The sequence below is a fragment of the Engraulis encrasicolus genome, chromosome 16 (genome assembly GCF_034702125.1).
Source record: "Engraulis encrasicolus isolate BLACKSEA-1 chromosome 16, IST_EnEncr_1.0, whole genome shotgun sequence".
Classification (NCBI taxonomy): Eukaryota; Metazoa; Chordata; class Actinopteri; order Clupeiformes; family Engraulidae; genus Engraulis; species Engraulis encrasicolus.
In genome coordinates, this window is record NC_085872.1 from 19053701 (window position 1) to 19073456 (window position 19756).

A 19756-nucleotide genomic window follows, 5' to 3' on the forward strand; every position below is an offset into this window, starting at 1 on the left:
TCAATCACTAGAATAACCAAGCTGTAGCTTATGCGCGCGCGCATATTTGCATTGTGAGGTTAACATTTAATTAAAGATGGAAACTTAGCTGTATTCCAACACCTGGAAGAAAATGTATTGACTAATGGGTTAATTGAGAGACGGAATGATACGGCAGTGCTGATAAAGGTAAGCAGGTTGCTCACGTTAAACCAGGGATGCAACCTTGAGAGGGATACGGGAGATGCAACCTTGAAAGGTGATACAAATACTGTACCTCCAATATGAGAACAGAGTAGGCTATGATGAAAACACACATCTGGCCACAAGTCCGTACACGTGATCAATTTCTTTGCATTTAATGTAATCCAGCAAGAAAAATATAACAATGACAAACAAATCATCATTTGAGAAACTTCTGTTTGCATTCTTCCCCTTGTACAAGTGGCATTCTGATCATCTTTCCAGTCATAACATTGACAATTTATGGCCTTCAGCAAATTCATATGCATTAATTTAGCCAATAGATATAGCCAAAGTAATATGTTCAAAAGGCCCGGTAGTATTATGTGGATGTCTTTTAGCTGAGGTGCAAATGTGTGTGCTCCATACGTTTTTTTTTTTTTTTTTGCATGTGCATGCGACTTTTCACTGAATTTAACATGGCCAGGTCATATCTGCCATTATAGCAGTGTGCCAACATTTCCCTGTTAAGCATGCATGTTCACCGATTTTGGCTTGCCAAACATTTTCTACAAAAATCTATAAACATTATATTAAGTCACACCCATTTGGGATAAATAACATTTAGCGCAGAAACTCATCATACTTTTTAAGTACAGGTACATTCAAATACAGATCAGACATTAGTGATAGCATGCGGCATTGAGTCTACAGTACAGTAAAAAAAAATCTTTCCTGAGACTACTTTGTAAGTACTTATTATCCCTTAACCTTTTTGATTTTGCTCATCACAATTGCAAAACAAGAGCTTCCTTCTTTGTTCACTCACTACAACGACACTTTAGAGTATGGAAGGAGTACCTGGACCATTATCTACAGATGCATTGTAATTTTTTAACTGTATTCAATTACACAAGAACATTAAGGTTGACATTTCAGCTATTTGATCATGGAAAGGAAAACTGTCGCAAATCAGTCAAGTCTTCAGCTGCACACAGGAAAATTAAAATGCTTAATTTTTTTTTTAACAGACACAACCCGACAGTTTGACAGTATTCACCAGTGCGATTCTGATCTTCACCAGATTCTTCTTCAGCAGTCCGAGGAGATCAGTCAAGAGACAGGATTCATGATAGCATGAGGTGGGTCATACAAGCAGATGCAGCTTTGGACACAAATAATAATATATAATAATAATAATAATAATAATAATAATAATAATAATTAATAAAAAAAGTCAAGTGCAAAAAAAAGTCCTTTTTCCGTTTTCCTTTTCTTGTGAGAATGTGATCAGGTGTTGTGTCCTATGCTAGGGAATGATCGGTAGTAGGAGGAAGGCAGAGGCAGGGGATCTGGGCTAGACTGTGCGTGTCTCCACCTCAATCTTCTCCTCTGCCTGGGAGGCTTCCGTCTCCTGATGCCCTACACTGGACCTCATGGTCACAACCGGTCCGCCGCCATAGATGGAATGGAGGAAGTTCCACGTCTCCTCGGAAATCTGTCCGGAGTCGGCGCCTACCAACAGAGAAGGACAAAGCGTCAGGCTTCGTTATGTTTTCATTTTGGCCGTGTGCACATCTCGTACTTAGCGAATTACATTAGCCATAGCAGTATGTGATAGGGTTCAACAAGATGTAGATTTTTTTACCTAACTAGTAACCACTATTTTTCCATTAGATATTTAATAGTTTGATGTTTTTATATTGTTTATAGTTTATAGTGTTATTTCACTTACCTTGTTTAAGCGTGATGTGGCCATTCTTGTTCACTGCAATCTTGGAGTTGTCAATTTGCCCTGGAACTTCTAAGAGGAAGAATTGTGGAATATCGAGAGTAAGAAATAATCAATGGTATAACCACTGTACTGTACATGCTGCAGTTTATAAAATTGAAAAGTGCAATCGACACAAACAAGGTTTCTGAAATAAATGGTTTATCAGCCACTGATGTACTGGGTGCTTCAAATATTACTGAAGTATACCCCCCTTTCAATAACCATCATGGGGTAAAAGGAAGACAGTGGATAAATGAAAGCAGGGGCACTGTCAAGCCCAAGCAGTGCAGTGCAGTGCAGTGCAGTGCAGAACAGTGCAGGACTTACCACTGTCTTTGCCTTTGACAAAGCTCTCCCACTCGCGAAACCACTGCATGCTGATGCAGTAAATGACCACAGCAGACTTCTCCTCCTGGAATGCCTTATTCAGCTATAAGAAGGGAAGGGAGGCAGACGGAGAGAGGAGGAGAAAATAAGAGAGAAAGAGGAGAAACAAGACGTCAGGTGTGCCCTAGGGACTGCATAAGGGAGGGGGAAATAACAGAAAGTGCAACATGTAGAGCAGTCTCCATACTACTATATATATATTTTCCTTTTTCTCAGTTACAATGATGACCTATTCAACATGTCAATGCTTGTAATCTCCCATCTGTGATTCATTTGTTTGTGTGAAATCCTCGTGTTCCTGACAGTGAATGTGTTTGTATCACTACGTTCTGATTATGAAAACCTGTGAAGCTACCCTACAGTACAGTATATCCACGGCCCCCATAAGCAGGCATAAGACATACTGTAACTGTCCCTTACAGGCTATGGCACTTTACGGCGCAAGGTCACACCATTGTAGCATACTTCATGTGCTCACAATCATGTAAATATTCAGTCATTCTTTTAAAGGCTTGTGTCCCGGTGGGTTATACTCTATGTGTGTGTGTGTGTGTGTGTGTGTGTGTGTGTGTGTGTGTGTGTGTGTGTGTGTGTGTGTGTGTGTGTGAACAGTTACATTTAGTAGAATGTAATAGTGACAACCAAATCAGAACATTTGAACAAAAATCGTTCAGTTCAATATCTTTGCCTACTGTTTGTACCCCACAAAAATGCAACATATATTGGAAGATATTTTGTAGAAAAGACAGGAATAGCCACGGACCTGAAACAACTCAGCTGGAGAGATATTGTAACTTCAAAATATACACTATTTTGAGGCGATTTTATTTTAATATGGACAGCATTTCATTGACCTTGGAATAAAGGTGGCTTGCAATTTGCAATGCAAAGAGAGGAAGTCCTGTTAGTGGTACCAAAATACTGTCTACTTTGATGCAAGAAGCCTGTCTTGATATCTTGGCTTTGCAAATGTAATCAATGCATTTTTTGCTACCGATAGCATGTTAAGACCCTTAACAGGAAACGTTCTTCAGTTCCATTTGAGTATAAATGCTGACCTTTTTACATCTGAAGTCAACTGGTAATTCTCTGTGTGAAGGCAAGGATTATATTTGTATTGTAGACCTTTTCTCACCACAACTTGGAGTTTTTTGTGGTACCCAAATTACCATTACAAACATTTTTCAACCTTGCCACTTTGACTTGAAGATAAATCCACCTGAAGTCAACAACATAACCTGTCCTCATTTTTCCCTCTGCATAATGTTATGCCTTTTCGCTCAAGGCTGGGACCCGAGACTAAAACTCAGAACATTTGCTTATGTGAATTAAAGAGGACTAGTGAATGGTAAAATGGTAGTGAATGGATTGCATTTATACAACTTATTCTCCCCAAAGTGCTTACATTAAATGCCTCATATTCACCCATTCACACACACATGCATAGACCAGCTACAAAGACTGTCATGGAAGGAAGGTGCCAAGCAAGAATCACCCGAGCAGTGCCTTGCTCAAGGACACTTTCAGCTAACTTAAAGCAATGCTCTCCTCAAAATTTTGCACTATCGAGAGTCGTTTTAGATGACAAAAAAAGTGCCTTACCCGGACAAATATGTCCAGCTCATTCTTGCGTCTTTTCTCCAACTTCTCTATCTCCATCTGACAGGTGTGGCAGACATACAAGTGGTTGACAGCAGGCCCTCCTCCGTACCTGGATGTGTGAATAACAGTCCTTAAATACCACACAAACATTACATTGCATTGCATTGCATTTGGCAGACACTTTATAACCAAAGCGACTTACAATTGAGGACATAATCATAGCTAACATCACTGGCAAATACAAAGTGCACAGGAAATATACAGAACAACAAGTGCAGATGCAAAGTAGGGTTAGTTAGAAACATGCCCTGAACATCACATTTACATATGATTAAACCACAGATAGTACACTAAGCTAGAAAGCCTTCCAAAATTATTGACATATCTAGTAAATATATATCAAATAAAATTGTATTACTGCTGAAGCATAATCTCAATTCTGAAAATTGCAGAATTATGTAACCTCCACCTCAAATGGAAAATATCCCCTAGGAAATACATACAATATATTTTCACAAATTCTTACCGGCTATAGAGATGGTCCCAGACATTTTGAGGCAGCATCACCACCAGGTCGTCAATGAAAGATGCTTTATGCGGCGGCACCCCTGGAAGAGGACAGGAAACACTATGATTAGCATCATAATGTCACACAGCAGGACATCCAATGTACACGTATTATCCAAAAGCAAACAACGGACCTGTTGAGCTATGGCTAAATAGACTGACAAGTGCCTCTTTTCCACTGCCGTTTTTCTGGTAGGCCTACAGCTCGACACAGCGCAACTCAGCCGTCACTTTTTGCTTTTCGAATAGGCACGACACAGCTCAATTGTAAAGCAAAAAGTGGTGGCCCAGTAGCACTCTGTCGAGCTGTGGGCCTACCAGAAAACAAGGATAATTGGACAAAAATAAAGTATAGCCCACTGTAAAGTGTCTGATTAGGAGAGAGAGCAAATAAAAGGTGAGCAGTGTTCGACGTACCACCATGAGCACAGAGGAAGTCGTTGTTGGAGATGGGACCCGGCTCTGCGAAGGTGCGGAACTTGTTGAGCCACTGACGTGAGACGTAGAACTGCAGCAGGCTGGGCTCCATCAGGCTCACCAGGCTGTTGACCCGCCGCCGCTCCTTCAACGCCTCCTCGTTACTCTTCCTGTGACAACACGCATGCAACAGATAGGTGTTTAACCCATTGATGCCTGATGTTGCGTTGCGCAACATTGGTGCCGGCGCCTGGAGCTGCATTATGCAACATTCTCTCTTTGTTTGAGATGAATGAACACATTCTAATGAAAGATGGGGGTCTTAGCATTAAAATGCAACTTGGCGCATATTTGTATGTGCTTCAGAAGCTGAGATATTTAGGTTTTTATAGACTGAGGGCAGCTTTTCTTAAAAAAGGGTGCAGGTGCCTTAGGCGTCAAAGGGTTAAATGGTGATGGCAACTGGGCGCACGCACACGCACACGCACACGCGCACACGCACACGCACACGCACACGCACACACACACACACGTTTTCCCGTGTACATGTGCATACCATTTCACTGCACACAGACAGATGAATATAGCATACCGGTACATGAAATCCACATAGTCATTTCAATTGAAGCATTCAGCCAAACATAATGTTACATGTGCACCATTTGGCTGCAGCCTGCAGGCTAATATACATTCATATAGCTACTGCCTCAGCTCAACACTTCTACATAAACACCTCTACCAGGCATCATCCCACACAACCACTATTGACAACCTTTAGAGCTGCTGTCAAAAACCCACTGAAAAAGCACAGACACCATGGCCAAGTACCATGTATCATGGACCAAGAAGCACACCCACACATTTCACACAACATGGCTCTATTCTCCTCTGCTATGGTAAGAATCACGTAAAGCTTCAAAGGGGCCCACCCACTTTCCAATCATCACTGTTGGTCTAATTTCCGACTCAGTTTGAATGCAGGCCATTTGGCCCAAAGCGATTCAACAACACTGTTATCAGTTAGCAACGAGCCATTGCCGTTAGCCTGTTCATTAATCACACCCTATTTGAAAGGCTGAGATGATACACTATATGGATGGAAGTCTTAACGTACAGCATATGCATGCTTTGACAAAGCCCCCGATAGAACAACATATCTGGACAGCACAATGTGTATTGAATTCAAGACAGCCAATCAAAAAATGCATTGGTCAACAAATAGAGAGCACACTGGCACTTGCATTCTTCTTTTGCAGCATTTCTGAATTCATTTGTTCAGTTGTTCAAAGGATATTTTGCTAACTGTACAGAAAACATGCAACTAGTGGTGAAGGGTTGACTTACTTGTAGAACAATACATAGGCCTCAGCGTTTTGGACACACGACTCTGAAACTTCCGTGACGCTTTGGTCGTCAAACTCGTACCACAAGTTGTTTGTGTCGTTCCGGCAGTAAGCAATGTAATGTCCACCTATAAACACAAGGTGCCACAAAAACATATTCGGTTGGTATCTGTACAATTGCATTTCCACAATAGGATGACAAGGCAATGATGGCACACCAAAGCAGGGCAAATAAATAGTCTGATTCAAAAAATATTCCACTATACTCCTCCTGGGCTAGACCCGAAACGTTTGCATCCCACTTTTTGTTTTGGCTTCTCTTTATTTTTCAGCTTTTAATACAGTTTCACTGAACAGCATCAAGCTCCTGTGTGCGACTCCTTTTTCTTCACACAGCATTTTGTTTGGAATTACGCACCGAGCAAAACTTCTCAAGTAAGACAAAGGCGCGGACGCCATCTCTACCTTCACTACACTCCCCCATACATCCATTACACGTTTAAAAATAAATCATCCAGAAACAGTCCAAACATCTGTAGCTACACTCGACGTCAAGAATCGTGTATGTGTGTGTGTGTGTGTGTGTGTGTGTGTGTGTGTGTGTGTGTGTTGGGACTTACTGCTGGCGGTGCCGTGATGGCAGATGACAGACAGGAGGTCGTAGGTGCTGGTCTGTGCAGCACAGTCTTTGGCCAGGAAGGGCTGCAGATCCAGACCCTCCAGGGGGAAGGAGACGTGCGTCGAGATCTTGGTCGAGAACATCAGCTCGTGCCTGAAGCGCTTCAGATGGATGCACAAAATCTGCAGAGAGAAAGGGGGACCAGGAAGGGGGAAAATAGACGAAAGGATATAGTTTCAATGGGCCAATGAGTCTTCACAGTATTAATCATATCTAAAACCTGCCACTTCTGATGGCACTGTCGTTATAAAAGCATGGTAAATTAATGTGAAGTCAGCGACGCAGTATCAAAGAGTGGCCTAGAAACCCAAGGTACTAGAAGCCCCTCCTCGGCACCGTGGCATTTCCCTTCTTACGCTGAGTCAGTGCTAGTGCAACAAGCGTATCTAATAGCTCCTGAGGCTAAAACCACCAATTTGGTAAGATATCAGTCAGTTTTGCGCATTGCAACTATTTGGAATTCAAAACTGTTCCGATCAGCCTGCCAATTCATATTTTCTGTGTGGCTGGGCGGGAGGGTGCTGCTGAGGAAATCTGGGGTGCATTTCTCAAAAGAGAAGTTGCTAGCCTGTTAGCAACTTCGGTAGTTGCCAATGGGAAAATGCATTGAAAACGACAAAGTATCTAATGTGGTAAGCAACTTGGGTTTCGAGAAATGCACCCCTGGCTTGTGATGGGCTGACTGAGCCATTTGCTGGCCTCTTACCTCCGGCAGACTCTGCACTTTGCAGAACTTGACCCCGTTCCGTAACCTGAGGGGGGGACAGAAACACACATTTCACGGTTCTTGGTTAATATGCGACCACAAAAAGGGTCTTTCACCTCTACTCAGTACACAGCACACACTCATAATGTGCATGACTTGGTGTTGTGTGGATCAATTGCCTGCAGTACTTACTTCTTGCATTTTTCACAGCTGTACATATTGTCTCCTGGGAAAATATAAACATAGAAGTGGAGTTAGAGTTTAGCATGCCAGTCGGATGTCATTAACAAGTGATGTAAGCACAGAGGGAGAAGTTTCAACACACCGTTTCCAGGGCTCTAAATTAACACCAGCCAACAGGCCAAATGCTCATGAAATTTCAGTTTTGCTGATAGAAAAGACCAACTTAGTAGCCACCTTGATCCATTAGTGAGTGTGTGTTGGCTAGTAAGTTTAACATCTACTAGCATTTTTTGGCTGGTGGTGGTGGAAAAAAAGTTAATTTAGGGCTCTGACTGTTTTTGATCAAATTAAAGTGGTATTAAGTCATCTCACCCTTCAGTTCATCTCTGGCAAAGAAAGCGGCCAGACAGTCTTGTAGAGTTACAACAGGTCCCCAGAACCAACTAGCAGAGAGGACAAGTTTGACATTAGGTACACACAAACACCCAGATCAGCATTTATAACAACGTTCAACAGGCACGTCTACAACTTATTAACAAACTACTAAATGAAAATAGCTAAATAGGCCAACTTGGATCTTGCATAATTTTTCTCTCATTGGTCCTAAAGCTTTGCCAATTGCCAAAATGCTAATCGCATGAGACCCAGTGCAACAGCAGTCTCATTTGCACATATAAATTCATGCATGGGTTCAAAACATTTCTCTTCATGGCGTGGTGCTCTCCTTCAACACCAGCCCACTTGGTTGGCAGAGATTCACAGTATCTTATTTATATGTAATTATTTGACACTCTTGTCTCTCCCAATTGCCTTCCTACATATATTTCACATGGCTTTACGCTTCCTACATAAACATAAGGCATGCATGACACATACAGTGCAGCATGTGTATTGTAAAAGCAGAAAAATAAAACTATGCGCCGGAGAAAATACGAAGACTTGTGCCACTATCTATGCGGAGACGCTTCACTATACACCTCATTCTCCAACTGACTGTAAGAAAACCCCAATCGAGGGGCAGTGCTGAACCCGAGCCTCACCTCTTGATGTACTCCATGACGAAGGCGATCCAGCCCTGTGGCGCGTAGGCCTCTCCGCACGAGCCCACCTTCACCAGGGCCGTCTGGTGGGAGGATGAGTGCAGCTTGGCCAGGTCCTCCTTACCCGGGATGGGCAGCGAGATATCCTGGAAGTTCTCTAGGGTGACCGACACCTGAGGCAGGGAAGAGTAGAACAGGGGGGGTAGAGAGAGAGAGAGAGAGAGAGAGAGAGAGAGAGAGAGAGAGAGAGAGAGAGAGAGAGAGAGAGAGAGAGAGAAAGAAAGAGAGAGAGAGAGAGAGAGAAAGAAAGAGAGAAAGAGAGAAAGAGAGAGAGAGAGAGAGAGAGAGAGAGAGAGAGAGAGAGAGAGAAAGAAAGAGAGAAAGAGAGAAAGAGAGTTAGACTGTTGAGTGAAATTTCAGGACAGAAACAACCTCAGGAATTGCTTTCATTTGAAGGAAATGTGCGTCATGATGCATCCCAAGCTGCCTTCCCAAGCCTCTGCTGAGAATCACAAAGCTCTCCATCTGGACATCTATATTACACCAGAATACAGTACAATGCTAATAACACAGTGACAAGGCAACAAGGCTTAGGCAGTGGGCATTTAATCTGACAATGCAGTGACATGGTGTGTCCGCATTTAAACGTGGTCATTATTGCTACTGCTGCAGCCGTCCAGACAAGTCTGGCCTTTTCTTCAAATCTTTAATAACAAATGCCCGAAACATATGTTTAGGAAAGTCTGTGTTCTAGAAACTAACAGTAACATGTATAAATAACAGGGCTCTACATTTTTGTCACCACCTGCCAAAATGGCTAGTCGATGTTTATCTTACTAGCCAAACACACACTCATTTTTGGGTGAAAGTGGCTAGTAAATGGGTCTTTTCTACCAGTCAAACTGATTTGGCCGGTTGGCTGGTGTTAATTTAGAGCCCTGATGAATAATAATAATAATCATAAGGGGTAGTTGCAGTAAAGTAGGGGAGGGGACTTACCCTGTCGCAGGTCAGACACTGCACCGAGCTGACAATAGTGCCATCAAAGATGTCTGAGATTACGCTGCGGTATTTTCTCTGATGTCTGCTCTTAGCTGGGGCAAACATGGGCACTGCAAAACAAACACAACACAGGCACATTACTTACAGAAAGATCAATGAGCGCAGCCACTTCAATATTTGGTTCAAAATTAGAGAAGACAAATACATGGCACAGGTTTACAGTAACAGACACTTCAATATTTGGTTTGGGGAAAAAAAGGAGAATCAAAGAGAAGGGAGCGCACCTTGCATCAAACCGTTTTCTTTATTTTTGTGCACAGACGTGTTTCGGCGTGTGCCTTCCTCAGTGTGCACAGTTGCACACTGAGGAAGGCACATGCCGAAACGCGTCTGTGCACAAAAAATAAGAAAACAGTTTGATGCAAGGTGTGCCCCCTTCTCTTTGATTCCAAGTATTTTATTTGGGCCAGCACCCTCGAAATTAATCAAGAAACCTGAGTGAAGCCCACTACCTGCTATATTTGATTCGAATTACAAATCATGGAAAGCGGGACATGAATAAGGGAGGAATTGTAATGACCTTTTTTGTGAGTCGTGGTGATGCCGGGCCACACAGCTGTTGATTTGGGCGGGCTGCTGGAGATCTTGGGCAGCATGGCATCAGAGGGACTAGGGCTGTGGGGGCGCATGTTGCTCGTGGAGGTGATCTGTGACTCAGGACACCCCTCTGAAACATAGGTCAAGGAAGTGTCAACGTCATGTCAAATGTCACAGCCGCTGTAGAAGAACACTTGGTTGTGGTGGTATCAGCACAGAGATAAGAAACATGAGTGACCAGTCACAAACAGTGATGAGGATGTATAGATGGATATTAGATACAGCGCTGGTTGAAAGTATGTGAACCCCTTGAGCAGTTCAGATGTTTGTTGCTTTACCATTATTTTCTTATTGCATTGTCACCAGTTTTGCCAAGTATGACATTTTAGACATACGTTTAATCAATTGTACTTGTTTAGTGGAACTTGTTTATGTAGCCTAAAACATGAAACTTTTTTTTAAAAATAAAAACATTGACCATGTCTGGAGGGTTCACATACTTTCAAGCAGCACTGTACATACTACAGTGCAATGTAATCACATTAGTTAGTTATACATTTATAAAATATCATCAATAAAAATTGCATGGCCCCAAACACACCAGTTTAAGCAAAGACAAAAAGGACAAAATCAAGAACCGCATAATAGAGGGCACACAGAAATGTGTGTGTGTGTGTGTGTGTGTGTGTGTGTGTGTGTGTGTGTGTGTGTGTGTGTGTGTGTGTGTGTGTGTGTGTGTGTGTGTGTGTGTGTGTGTGGTAATGGTCAAGGCCTTTGTGGCCTTGTGGCCGGTACCTGAGTTGTGGCTCTTGATGGCCCCCTGGCTGCTGATGATGGCCGTGTGTGTGTGTGTGTGTGTGTGTGTGTGTGTGTGTGTGTGTGTGTGTGTGTGTCTGCGTGTTGTAATGGTCAAGGCCTTTGTGTCTGCGTGTCTGGTACCTGAGTTTCGGCTCTTGATGGCTCCCTGGCTGCTGATGATGGGCGTGTGTTCGCTGGCTGTGTCCACGTCCTTGTCCAGGTCGGTCTGGGAGCCGGCGCGGTACAGGTCGTTGATGAGGTTCTTCTCCTTCTGCCAATGCCGGTTGGCCTGGGCCTCATCCGGGATGAGCAGCTCCGCCTCGTTGGGCTCGTCTGGGCAGTGCTGCCCTTCGACCCCTGCCGTGTTGGCAGCACCGGGGTCTCCCGCGGCCGCCTCGCTGTCGGCCCGCTCACTGCTGCCGCACGACTCGCAGGACTGGAAGTCGTTGTCAGACTGCTGGCTGCGGCTGTCGCTGCTGCTGTCCTCGGCCAGGCCCTCGTCCATGGCCAGTACGGAGCCATTCTGGTCGTCCGGCTCGGGGAGCGCCTCTTTCAGTTCTTCGTGCAGCTGGTCCATCAAGCAGCGGAGGAACTCCTGGGAGTCCTGTGATTCAGTAAAGATGCACACATGCACAAACTGGTGTAAGATTCATGTTTTTCACTCAGAATAGGACTGACCACTTTTTACTCGTAAATATTTTTTTTAAGGTGGTGGTTGTTGCATCAAGTGAGTTGAGATGCACAATACTGCTGAATGGAATTACTGATTGATCTACTAACATAGCGATTAGCTACGTTTACATGAGACATTTAATTCAGAATTAACTCTAACTTTAATTCTGAAAAAAGGTTAATTCCGCTTTGAAAATTTCATGTAAACACCTCACAATATTTCAACATAAAAGGCAAACAAATACCCAGTTTAATTCCCTGGCTCTGCCTTGATCTTCACAGTTTTCAAAGGCCATAACAAACCACTGGTTTCCACAAAGGATATACCACAGTCACAGCAGATTGTGTTTGCTTATTTATCTGCTTTTAACTTGATATCTGACAAGCAGAACCGAGAAAGCTGCTGTATGAAAGGAGCATCAGTGAAATCTAAGTAGATGACCTGACAGACATGTTCCCTTCACATTTTCAGAGTACCTCAATGGTGATGCCTCCTCAACCAAGACACCCTTACAGACGCTGATGCAATGGTGTGAAAGAGGTCCTCTACATGAGCACACATGTCTCCAGACTCCCATCCGCATCCCTGCCTGCCCTGCATGCTAGAACTGTACAGAAGTGGGCTCCAAATGGCGGCCCGCGGGCCTGATCCGGCCCGGGCATGGCAAGCATTTGGCCCACCATGAGGTTGGAACAAATGAAAACATACAGTTGAGGACGATATTATTAGCCCCCCTCCTGAAATTAGACATATCTCTTCATTGATCATTGAGAATGATCATTATTAATAAATGTGTGTTATTCTGGAAACAAATACACCATGGAGATAGTATCCAATAAGTTAAATTTGGACTTTTCCATTTTCACAATGAGTTTAAACAAAAAAGTGTAAAAATGGCAAGGACAAAATTATTAGCCCCCTTATCATTAATAGTCAATACAGTGCCATTTATGAACAAACATTGACACCAGGCACTTTGATTAGTTGTTAACTATGTTGGCACATGTCCTACCAGGGATTTTGGTCCATTTTTTTCATCGCAAATAGTTAAGCTGGTCCAAATTGCATGGATGTTGAGGATGGACATTCATTTTCAGCACTCTTCAAATACTATCTAAAGGATTGAGGTCTGAACCACTCCATGACCATGGTTTTAGTATCTTTGAAGAACATTTGAACTATTTTGGATCCAAGTTTTGGGTTATTATCTTATTGAAAGATCCAGTGAAGATCTTAGCTCCCTCTATGAGCATATTTTTGCAAGGTCACTTTCCACATTCTATCATAATTTTCAGTTTTTATGGTGCCGTACACCCAAACAAGGTTTCCTGTGGCTGAGGCTGCCACAGAATGATGCATCCACCACCATGTTTAATTGTGGAAACCATCTTATAACGATTCATGGCCTATCCCTTTCTTCACCTGACAGAAGCAGAATTCATGCATCAAAGCAGGTGCAATTGAATATCATCAGATGAAAGCAGAGACGTTCAAAACTCATTTTTGACTTTCAAATGTTCACAGGCAAAGCTCAATAACACTCTGATATGCACTGCCTTTAGTAAAGGGGTTCTTCTGTGATGATGGCCCCAAAGCCCAATATGATGACAAGCCCTAACAACTGTCTTTCTTGGTGGGGGAAAAACTCCAGGCGAGGCCAGGTCAATAACAATCATCTGGGCAGGTGTCAAATGCTTCTTTGGTCTAATGAGGCTTAGCAGTTTCCACAGTTACACATAGTGGTGGGGCATCAAGTTTAGTCTGTTATTCAGCCTCAGACACAGGGAGTCTGGGTCTGAATCTGGATTGCTGGGTCTTCCAACAACATTGTAACCCAAAGCATACATTTAGATTAGTTCAGAGGTTCTTCAAGGACACTAAAACCATGATATTGGAATCACCCGCTCATAGTCCAGTCCTCAATCCCACTGAGAGTCTGTGTTTAACGTCTATGCTCAGCATCCATGCGATTTGGACCAGCTAGAACACTTTGCAGTGAAGAAATGGGCCAAAATCCCTAGTGGGGCATGTGCTAACCTAGGTAGCAACTTATCAGAGCCTGTTGTCAGTTTTGGTTCATAAATGGCGCCATATTGACTATTAATGATCAGGGGGCTAATAATTTTGTCCTTGTCATTTTTGCCCTTTTTTGTTTAAACTCATCGTAACAATAGAAAAATCCAAATTCAACTCATTGAACATTATCTCCATCAGTGTATTTGTTTCCAGAATAACAGAAATGGTTAATAATGGTCATTCTTACTGAGAAATCAAGAGAAATGTCTAATTTCAGGAGGGGGGCTAATAATATCGTCCTCAACTGCAGGTGCGCGCTATCTGTGGCCATACGGTCGGGCGATTTGTGCAACATAATTCGGCCTTTGTGGAAAAATAATTGGAGACCACTAGTGGTTCTTCACAGATATCCCTGTACAGCACAGACAAACCCTGCGCACAAGACGTATGCAGAAAAAACCTCCCCCTTTCACCCTCCAACTCCTGTGATGGATGGGTGACTTGCCCCTCTGAGAGGGCCTCTGAGAGGAATGACTGGCAGTATGGGTTTAACACATCTGCTCGCGTTCTCACTCACTCTCTTCCCGTTTCGTATGCTCTGGTCCCTCCCTCATCACTATCACCACGGACACTATGTTTTTTTTTCCCCTGCGAAGCAGTCTGTACTGCTACAAACTCCAATCTTATTCGTCGAGACTGCAAATGTCTGGCCGCTCCGCTGAGGCATGACCAATAAATATTCACCAGTGTCGGCCGCGGTGAAAACCTGATGCATGCAGAGAGAGAGGTGGCCAGCCTTAAATCATGCGCCACCACGCAGCACTCTGCTAAATGGCCCTGGCCCAGATGGAGTCGGGCAAGAAGGAACAAGCTCTCAAAATAGAAGCAGTAGATGCTGTCTTTTACAAGGAAAACCGTTAAGAGAACTTCTCATGATTCCACTTTCTATATGAGTGAGGGTTTTGTGTGTCTGTGTCAGCACATGTGTGTGTGTGTGTGTGTGTGTGTGTGTGTGTGTGTGTGTGTGTGTGTGTGTGTGTGTGTGTGTGTGTGTGTGTGTGTGTGTGTGTGTGTGTGTGTGTGTGTGTGTGTGTCCATGGCTCAATGTTGGTTGGTTGAGACGTTTCCTCCTTGAGAGGGCTGATATGAACTTGAGTCAACTTCTTGAACCACACAGCAAAAGGAGATAGTGTTGAGTGTGTCTGGCTGAGTGATTGCACAGAGTGGTGCTGAATGAGGATGCTTAACTCAGGCATTTCAAGGGCATTAGCACAGCCTGCTGTAGCTGCCATTGCTGTGCAACTACATTAAAGGGCAAAACAGTTGCATGTTCTAGCATCCAGTTCCTACAGCAAATAAATACATCAACATGGTCACTCACTATACTTGAACTGTAATACTGTGCGAGACAAAAACAGCTGTGGTGAAAGGTCAGAGGTAGGGTTCCAACTGAAAAGCAAGAACTGTTCTGTAACTAAAATTAATGAACAATTACTGTATTGCAATACTATCAATACATTGGAATAGACAACAAACCTGTTGGGAGTATCCTCTAAACATGGGATTGACTGCCTTGATTCCCTGAAACAGATTTGTCGGCACAACATATGGGGGCCTGTGGGAAAAAACAAACAGCCCCCCGAGATTATAAGCATGTCCTGCAGGAGTGCACTGCGCAAACAGGTGACCCACAAATGACCATGGATGCATTCCAATATGCAGACTTCCATCATCCACTTGTGCTTGCGGCCTCGCATGTTGCAGACTCCCCATCTCCATGCAGAAAATTATAAAGTTTCCCCGCTGTAAGCCTAGCCACAACAATTTTGGAGGACTGCTGTTCATTCACCATCCCAATTGCAAATGAGGAAATGACAATAGAATTGTTATTTTGCAAGATATTGAATTAATTTTCTGTCATTAGTGATGTCATCATGAGGTTACAAGCAGGCAAGTAAGCAATGAAGGACGGACGGACAGAAGTCTGCATATTGGAATGCACCCCATAACTTTACTACATAAAGGACCTTCAGTTCACATACTTGCTCTTGTGCCACAGGTCTGCGACCAGCTTCTGGTAGCTCTTGCAGAGGGCTGGCTTCTTGTCAGTCCGCACCAGGCCCCCGCACTCCACGAAGAACTGGGTCAATGGAGGACTGTGGAAAAAGAGGAGGGAGAGACATCCGTCTTCAGTGTGCCAAGACAGCTATAACAAATCTCTTCCTCTTCCTCTCTGTGTAGAGCTTGCATGAACAATTATTTGTAGTTACCAGTTTATGCCTAAACACATACATTTACAGTTCACAAATGTCAGACTTAAAGGGACATTGTGTGAGATTTTTAGTTGTTTATTTCCAGAATTCATGCTGCCCATTCACTAATGTTACCTTTTTCATGAATACTTACCACCAGCATCAAATTCCAAGTATTCATTATGTCCAGAAAAATTGCACTTTTCTCCATGGTCCGCCATTTTGAATGTCCAAAAAAGCCATTTTTAGCTGCAAAAATGACTGCACTTGGACCATACTAGAAAATATTTGTTTATTACTCAGTAAACTTTCATGTAAAGATCAAATTTGGCAATAGGCAGCCCAGTTTCAATGAGCAACATAGTTGCAGTACCTTTTTTGTCCATTCCCTGCACAGTGTCCCTTTAAATCACACCAAATATATATTTGTTGCTTATCCACAATCAACAATAATAATTTTGGTGCCTCTTCTACTGGACATGACTTGCCCTCGGTTGGTGTATGCAGCACCTCTGGGCATTAGGGGGGAAGCTGCACGTCAGATAGCCTGTGGCCTAAGGTTACAGGGAGGCAGATGCCAGATGCCTTGGGGGGCCTGGGTCTGTAATAAGACCTGTCCAGACAGCATGCCCCTCACAGACTATTCCTCAAGACAAAATCGAACAGTGAAACTTCATGAAAGCCGAGATGGCCCAAGCGGAAACAGTGAGCAACCGAGTGAGAAAGTGAAAGCCGGACGGGAAGGCAGAGAAATACAGATGGAGAGCAAGAGCGAGCGAGAGCGAGAGAGCGTGAGAGAGCGTGAGAGGTCGATCTTAACAAACCCAGAGGGCAGAGCAAAAGGCAATCTCAACTGTCCTCTTAAATGGTGCACTGCACCAATTGGCACATAACCACTCACTCGCTGAAGAAAAAGGAAAAAGACACCACAAAACAATAACAACCAAAGCATTCATCTGACTTCTTGACACAGCCGAAGTTCAAAAAATCCTTCTGTAAGGAAAATCTAGTAGACAATGTGGGCTAGCAGCGGAGATGAGGACCGTTTCTCAATGCCCAGTGTTCTAGCTTTGCTAGGACGTGCAACCCAGTGATTGAATTCTCTTTGGTGAACTCCGCAGAGTATCCAATCACCAGGTGTTTCAAGTCCTAGCAAGGCTAGAAAACTTGGCATTGAGTGTGGGCCACTGTGTAGGCACTAGGCAGGTGTGGAGGTGGGGTGAGTGTCAGCGGGGGTGCTGCACTGAAGAAGGAGAGATCGAGGTGAGGAACAAAACGGATGACGGTGATGCTCACTCACCAGTTGGAGAGGGCCTGCAGGGCTGCGTTCATGTAGCAGGTGTTGCCAATGTTCTTCAGCCCCGTAAGACCTACAGTGGAAAGATGACAGCACGTTTGAAAACGATGCTCATTACAAAAGCTACAGCACATGTGGCGATGATGCCCTGGTCCACTCAAAAGCGCCCCGCAACCTTAGCCTGGGAAATCCCATGCTGCCTTGCACATTAGTTCCAATCTGAATCTCATTTGTGATTAGGTCTGGTGGTAACCAGGCGACCACACCCTTCAATAAGACACACATTGATCAGACAAAATCCTCAATAATTCATATCAAGCAACAAACAAACATGGACTTGTAATAATATGTTGATCTGAATGCTGTGTCACGCGATGGCTACACCATTGCCTTGGAACACTCACAGGCTGCGTTGTGCAAACAAATGCAGTGTAAACATTCTGATGAATTAATTGCGAGGTAGGCCACAAGGCTGCAGCCAAGGATCATAGTGAGAAACAATGCATGTCTGAATGCCAGCAATGTCTGGCTGAGCCCGGCTGTTAATCATATCCGACAGTGCCGTCAACTTGGTCTGCAACGTTCAGAAACAGGCTGTGTTAGTGTGTCTTTTACCCCTTGGCTCAATCTCAACTTCAAGATTTGGCAGAGATCTAATGGTGATGCTTGGTTGTGTGATTGGACTCATCGTTCAGAATGTATTCCTTTCATAAACCATTTACAACTTTACTGACATCTTTGGGAAAGTAATCTGCTTTTGTTTTGCGTAACATGGCAGCTGATACACATTCCATATCCTGCCACTATGTGACAATGACATTCAAGCAATAATCTTGAATTTAACAAATGTATGCATATACTACAAGGACTGTGATTTTTAGGATGAAAAGTTAAAAAAAAAAAATTAATTACATTAATATTAGCTTGAGAGTTATTAATCTGAAGTACTGTGAAAAGCAACTCATCTTTGTCTTACACTGCTATTCACGCAAGTCAACAATGTGATGCAATGGGTTAAAAAGTGCACCATGCAAGCTGCCCTCCACCCCATAACACAATCCTGTGTCTTTCGCATGTCATTATCCTACAGATGAATGGTCAACGGGCAATGAGGACATGGTAGCCAGTGTGATGGCTGACAATGAAGAAGGCTTAGGCCGAAACGTCTGTCGGTCATGCTAACCCACTTGATTAAAACTACAAGAATTACACCCGAGAGTGCAGCTTTTTTTTTTTTAAACTAAATATAGACAGTGTGGTGGACAATGAGGACACGTGTTGCTGTGTGGTGGTTGGTTACCTCTGGCGCGGATTTCCTCCTCCTCCTCCGTCTCCATGTCCATGTCTTCGCAGGGTCCAGCTTGCTGCACCCTCAGGGAGGTGGGGCTGCCAGGCACTCTACTGCTCTCCTACGGAGAACCGTTGGAACACATCCATGAATGCATGCATGCGCTCTACAAACAAAACTACGCCCTTTTGCAACACCTCCATTTCTGTGTGCGCTTTTCCCCTCCCTCTTCTTTTCTCTTTTCTTCCCGCTGTTCTTCTTCTCTCTACAACCCAGCTGCTGCTCCTTCATCTTACTGAGATTTACTACTCGCACAGTCCTGCTATTTTCTCACCTGGCTCTAATGCAAGCCCACACGCTATCAAAATCTATGAGAGTCTAATACCCACCAAGCACACAAGAAACTGACCACTCAACAAAAATAGGTTGGGTCTACACTAACACAGCAATGTGAAGTGATGTGGTTGTTGTGGGTGGCTTACCTGGCTAGGTGTCTGCAGAGGGGAGAGGGGCTTGGTGCTTGGTGTTTGGGCGGGGCAGCGCGGGCCCAGCTTACGTTCCAGAAACACCTCCTTCCCACAGGCATAGCACCACACACGCAACGTCGTCAAGTTCACCGTCAGGTTGTGCCGCGTCTCCTAAAGAGGGCAGGTTAAAAGCAAAAGTCAACGCATGCTCTTGTTGCAAAACTGATTTCATACACATAAAACACAACAAAAAAAACATCCGAATCATGCAGAATCAACTCATTTCTGGACTAATTTGTTGTATTGCGACACAGAGGAACGTCAGGTCAGTATGCAATGAAAATGTGCCAGTTCAGGACACAGTGTAATATTTGGAGACATCAACCCCCGCCCGCACACATTCCAAAAAGTCAAACACACGAGGAAAGCAAGTACGGTACACAAATGGCATCTTCGTTTGCAGACACTGGTGTAGAAAAACCAGCTGGGCAAGAAAGGTCAGCTCT

General features: G+C 43.8%; 1 protein-coding gene across 2 annotated transcripts in view; it reads right to left on the bottom strand.

Annotated features, from left to right (window-relative positions):
* Positions 1-322: 322 nt before the first annotated feature.
* Positions 323-19756, bottom strand: part of usp33 (ubiquitin specific peptidase 33) — a 28038-nt gene continuing 8604 nt past the window's right edge. For both annotated transcript variants that reach the window (XM_063218944.1, XM_063218945.1), the window contains exons 5-24: positions 19266-19421; positions 18796-18904; positions 17499-17568; positions 15989-16102; positions 15483-15561; positions 11399-11861; positions 10443-10589; positions 9860-9972; positions 8861-9033; positions 8193-8263; positions 7830-7863; positions 7638-7683; positions 6873-7053; positions 6254-6380; positions 4910-5079; positions 4452-4533; positions 3926-4034; positions 2264-2366; positions 1898-1966; positions 323-1677 (exon numbers count right to left, since the gene is read on the bottom strand). In XM_063218944.1, coding sequence (XP_063075014.1) covers positions 1520-1677; positions 1898-1966; positions 2264-2366; positions 3926-4034; positions 4452-4533; positions 4910-5079; positions 6254-6380; positions 6873-7053; positions 7638-7683; positions 7830-7863; positions 8193-8263; positions 8861-9033; positions 9860-9972; positions 10443-10589; positions 11399-11861; positions 15483-15561; positions 15989-16102; positions 17499-17568; positions 18796-18904; positions 19266-19421 — 2574 coding nt within the window. In that variant the 3' untranslated portion in view covers positions 323-1519. The remainder of the gene's footprint in view (positions 1678-1897; positions 1967-2263; positions 2367-3925; positions 4035-4451; positions 4534-4909; positions 5080-6253; positions 6381-6872; positions 7054-7637; positions 7684-7829; positions 7864-8192; positions 8264-8860; positions 9034-9859; positions 9973-10442; positions 10590-11398; positions 11862-15482; positions 15562-15988; positions 16103-17498; positions 17569-18795; positions 18905-19265; positions 19422-19756) is intronic.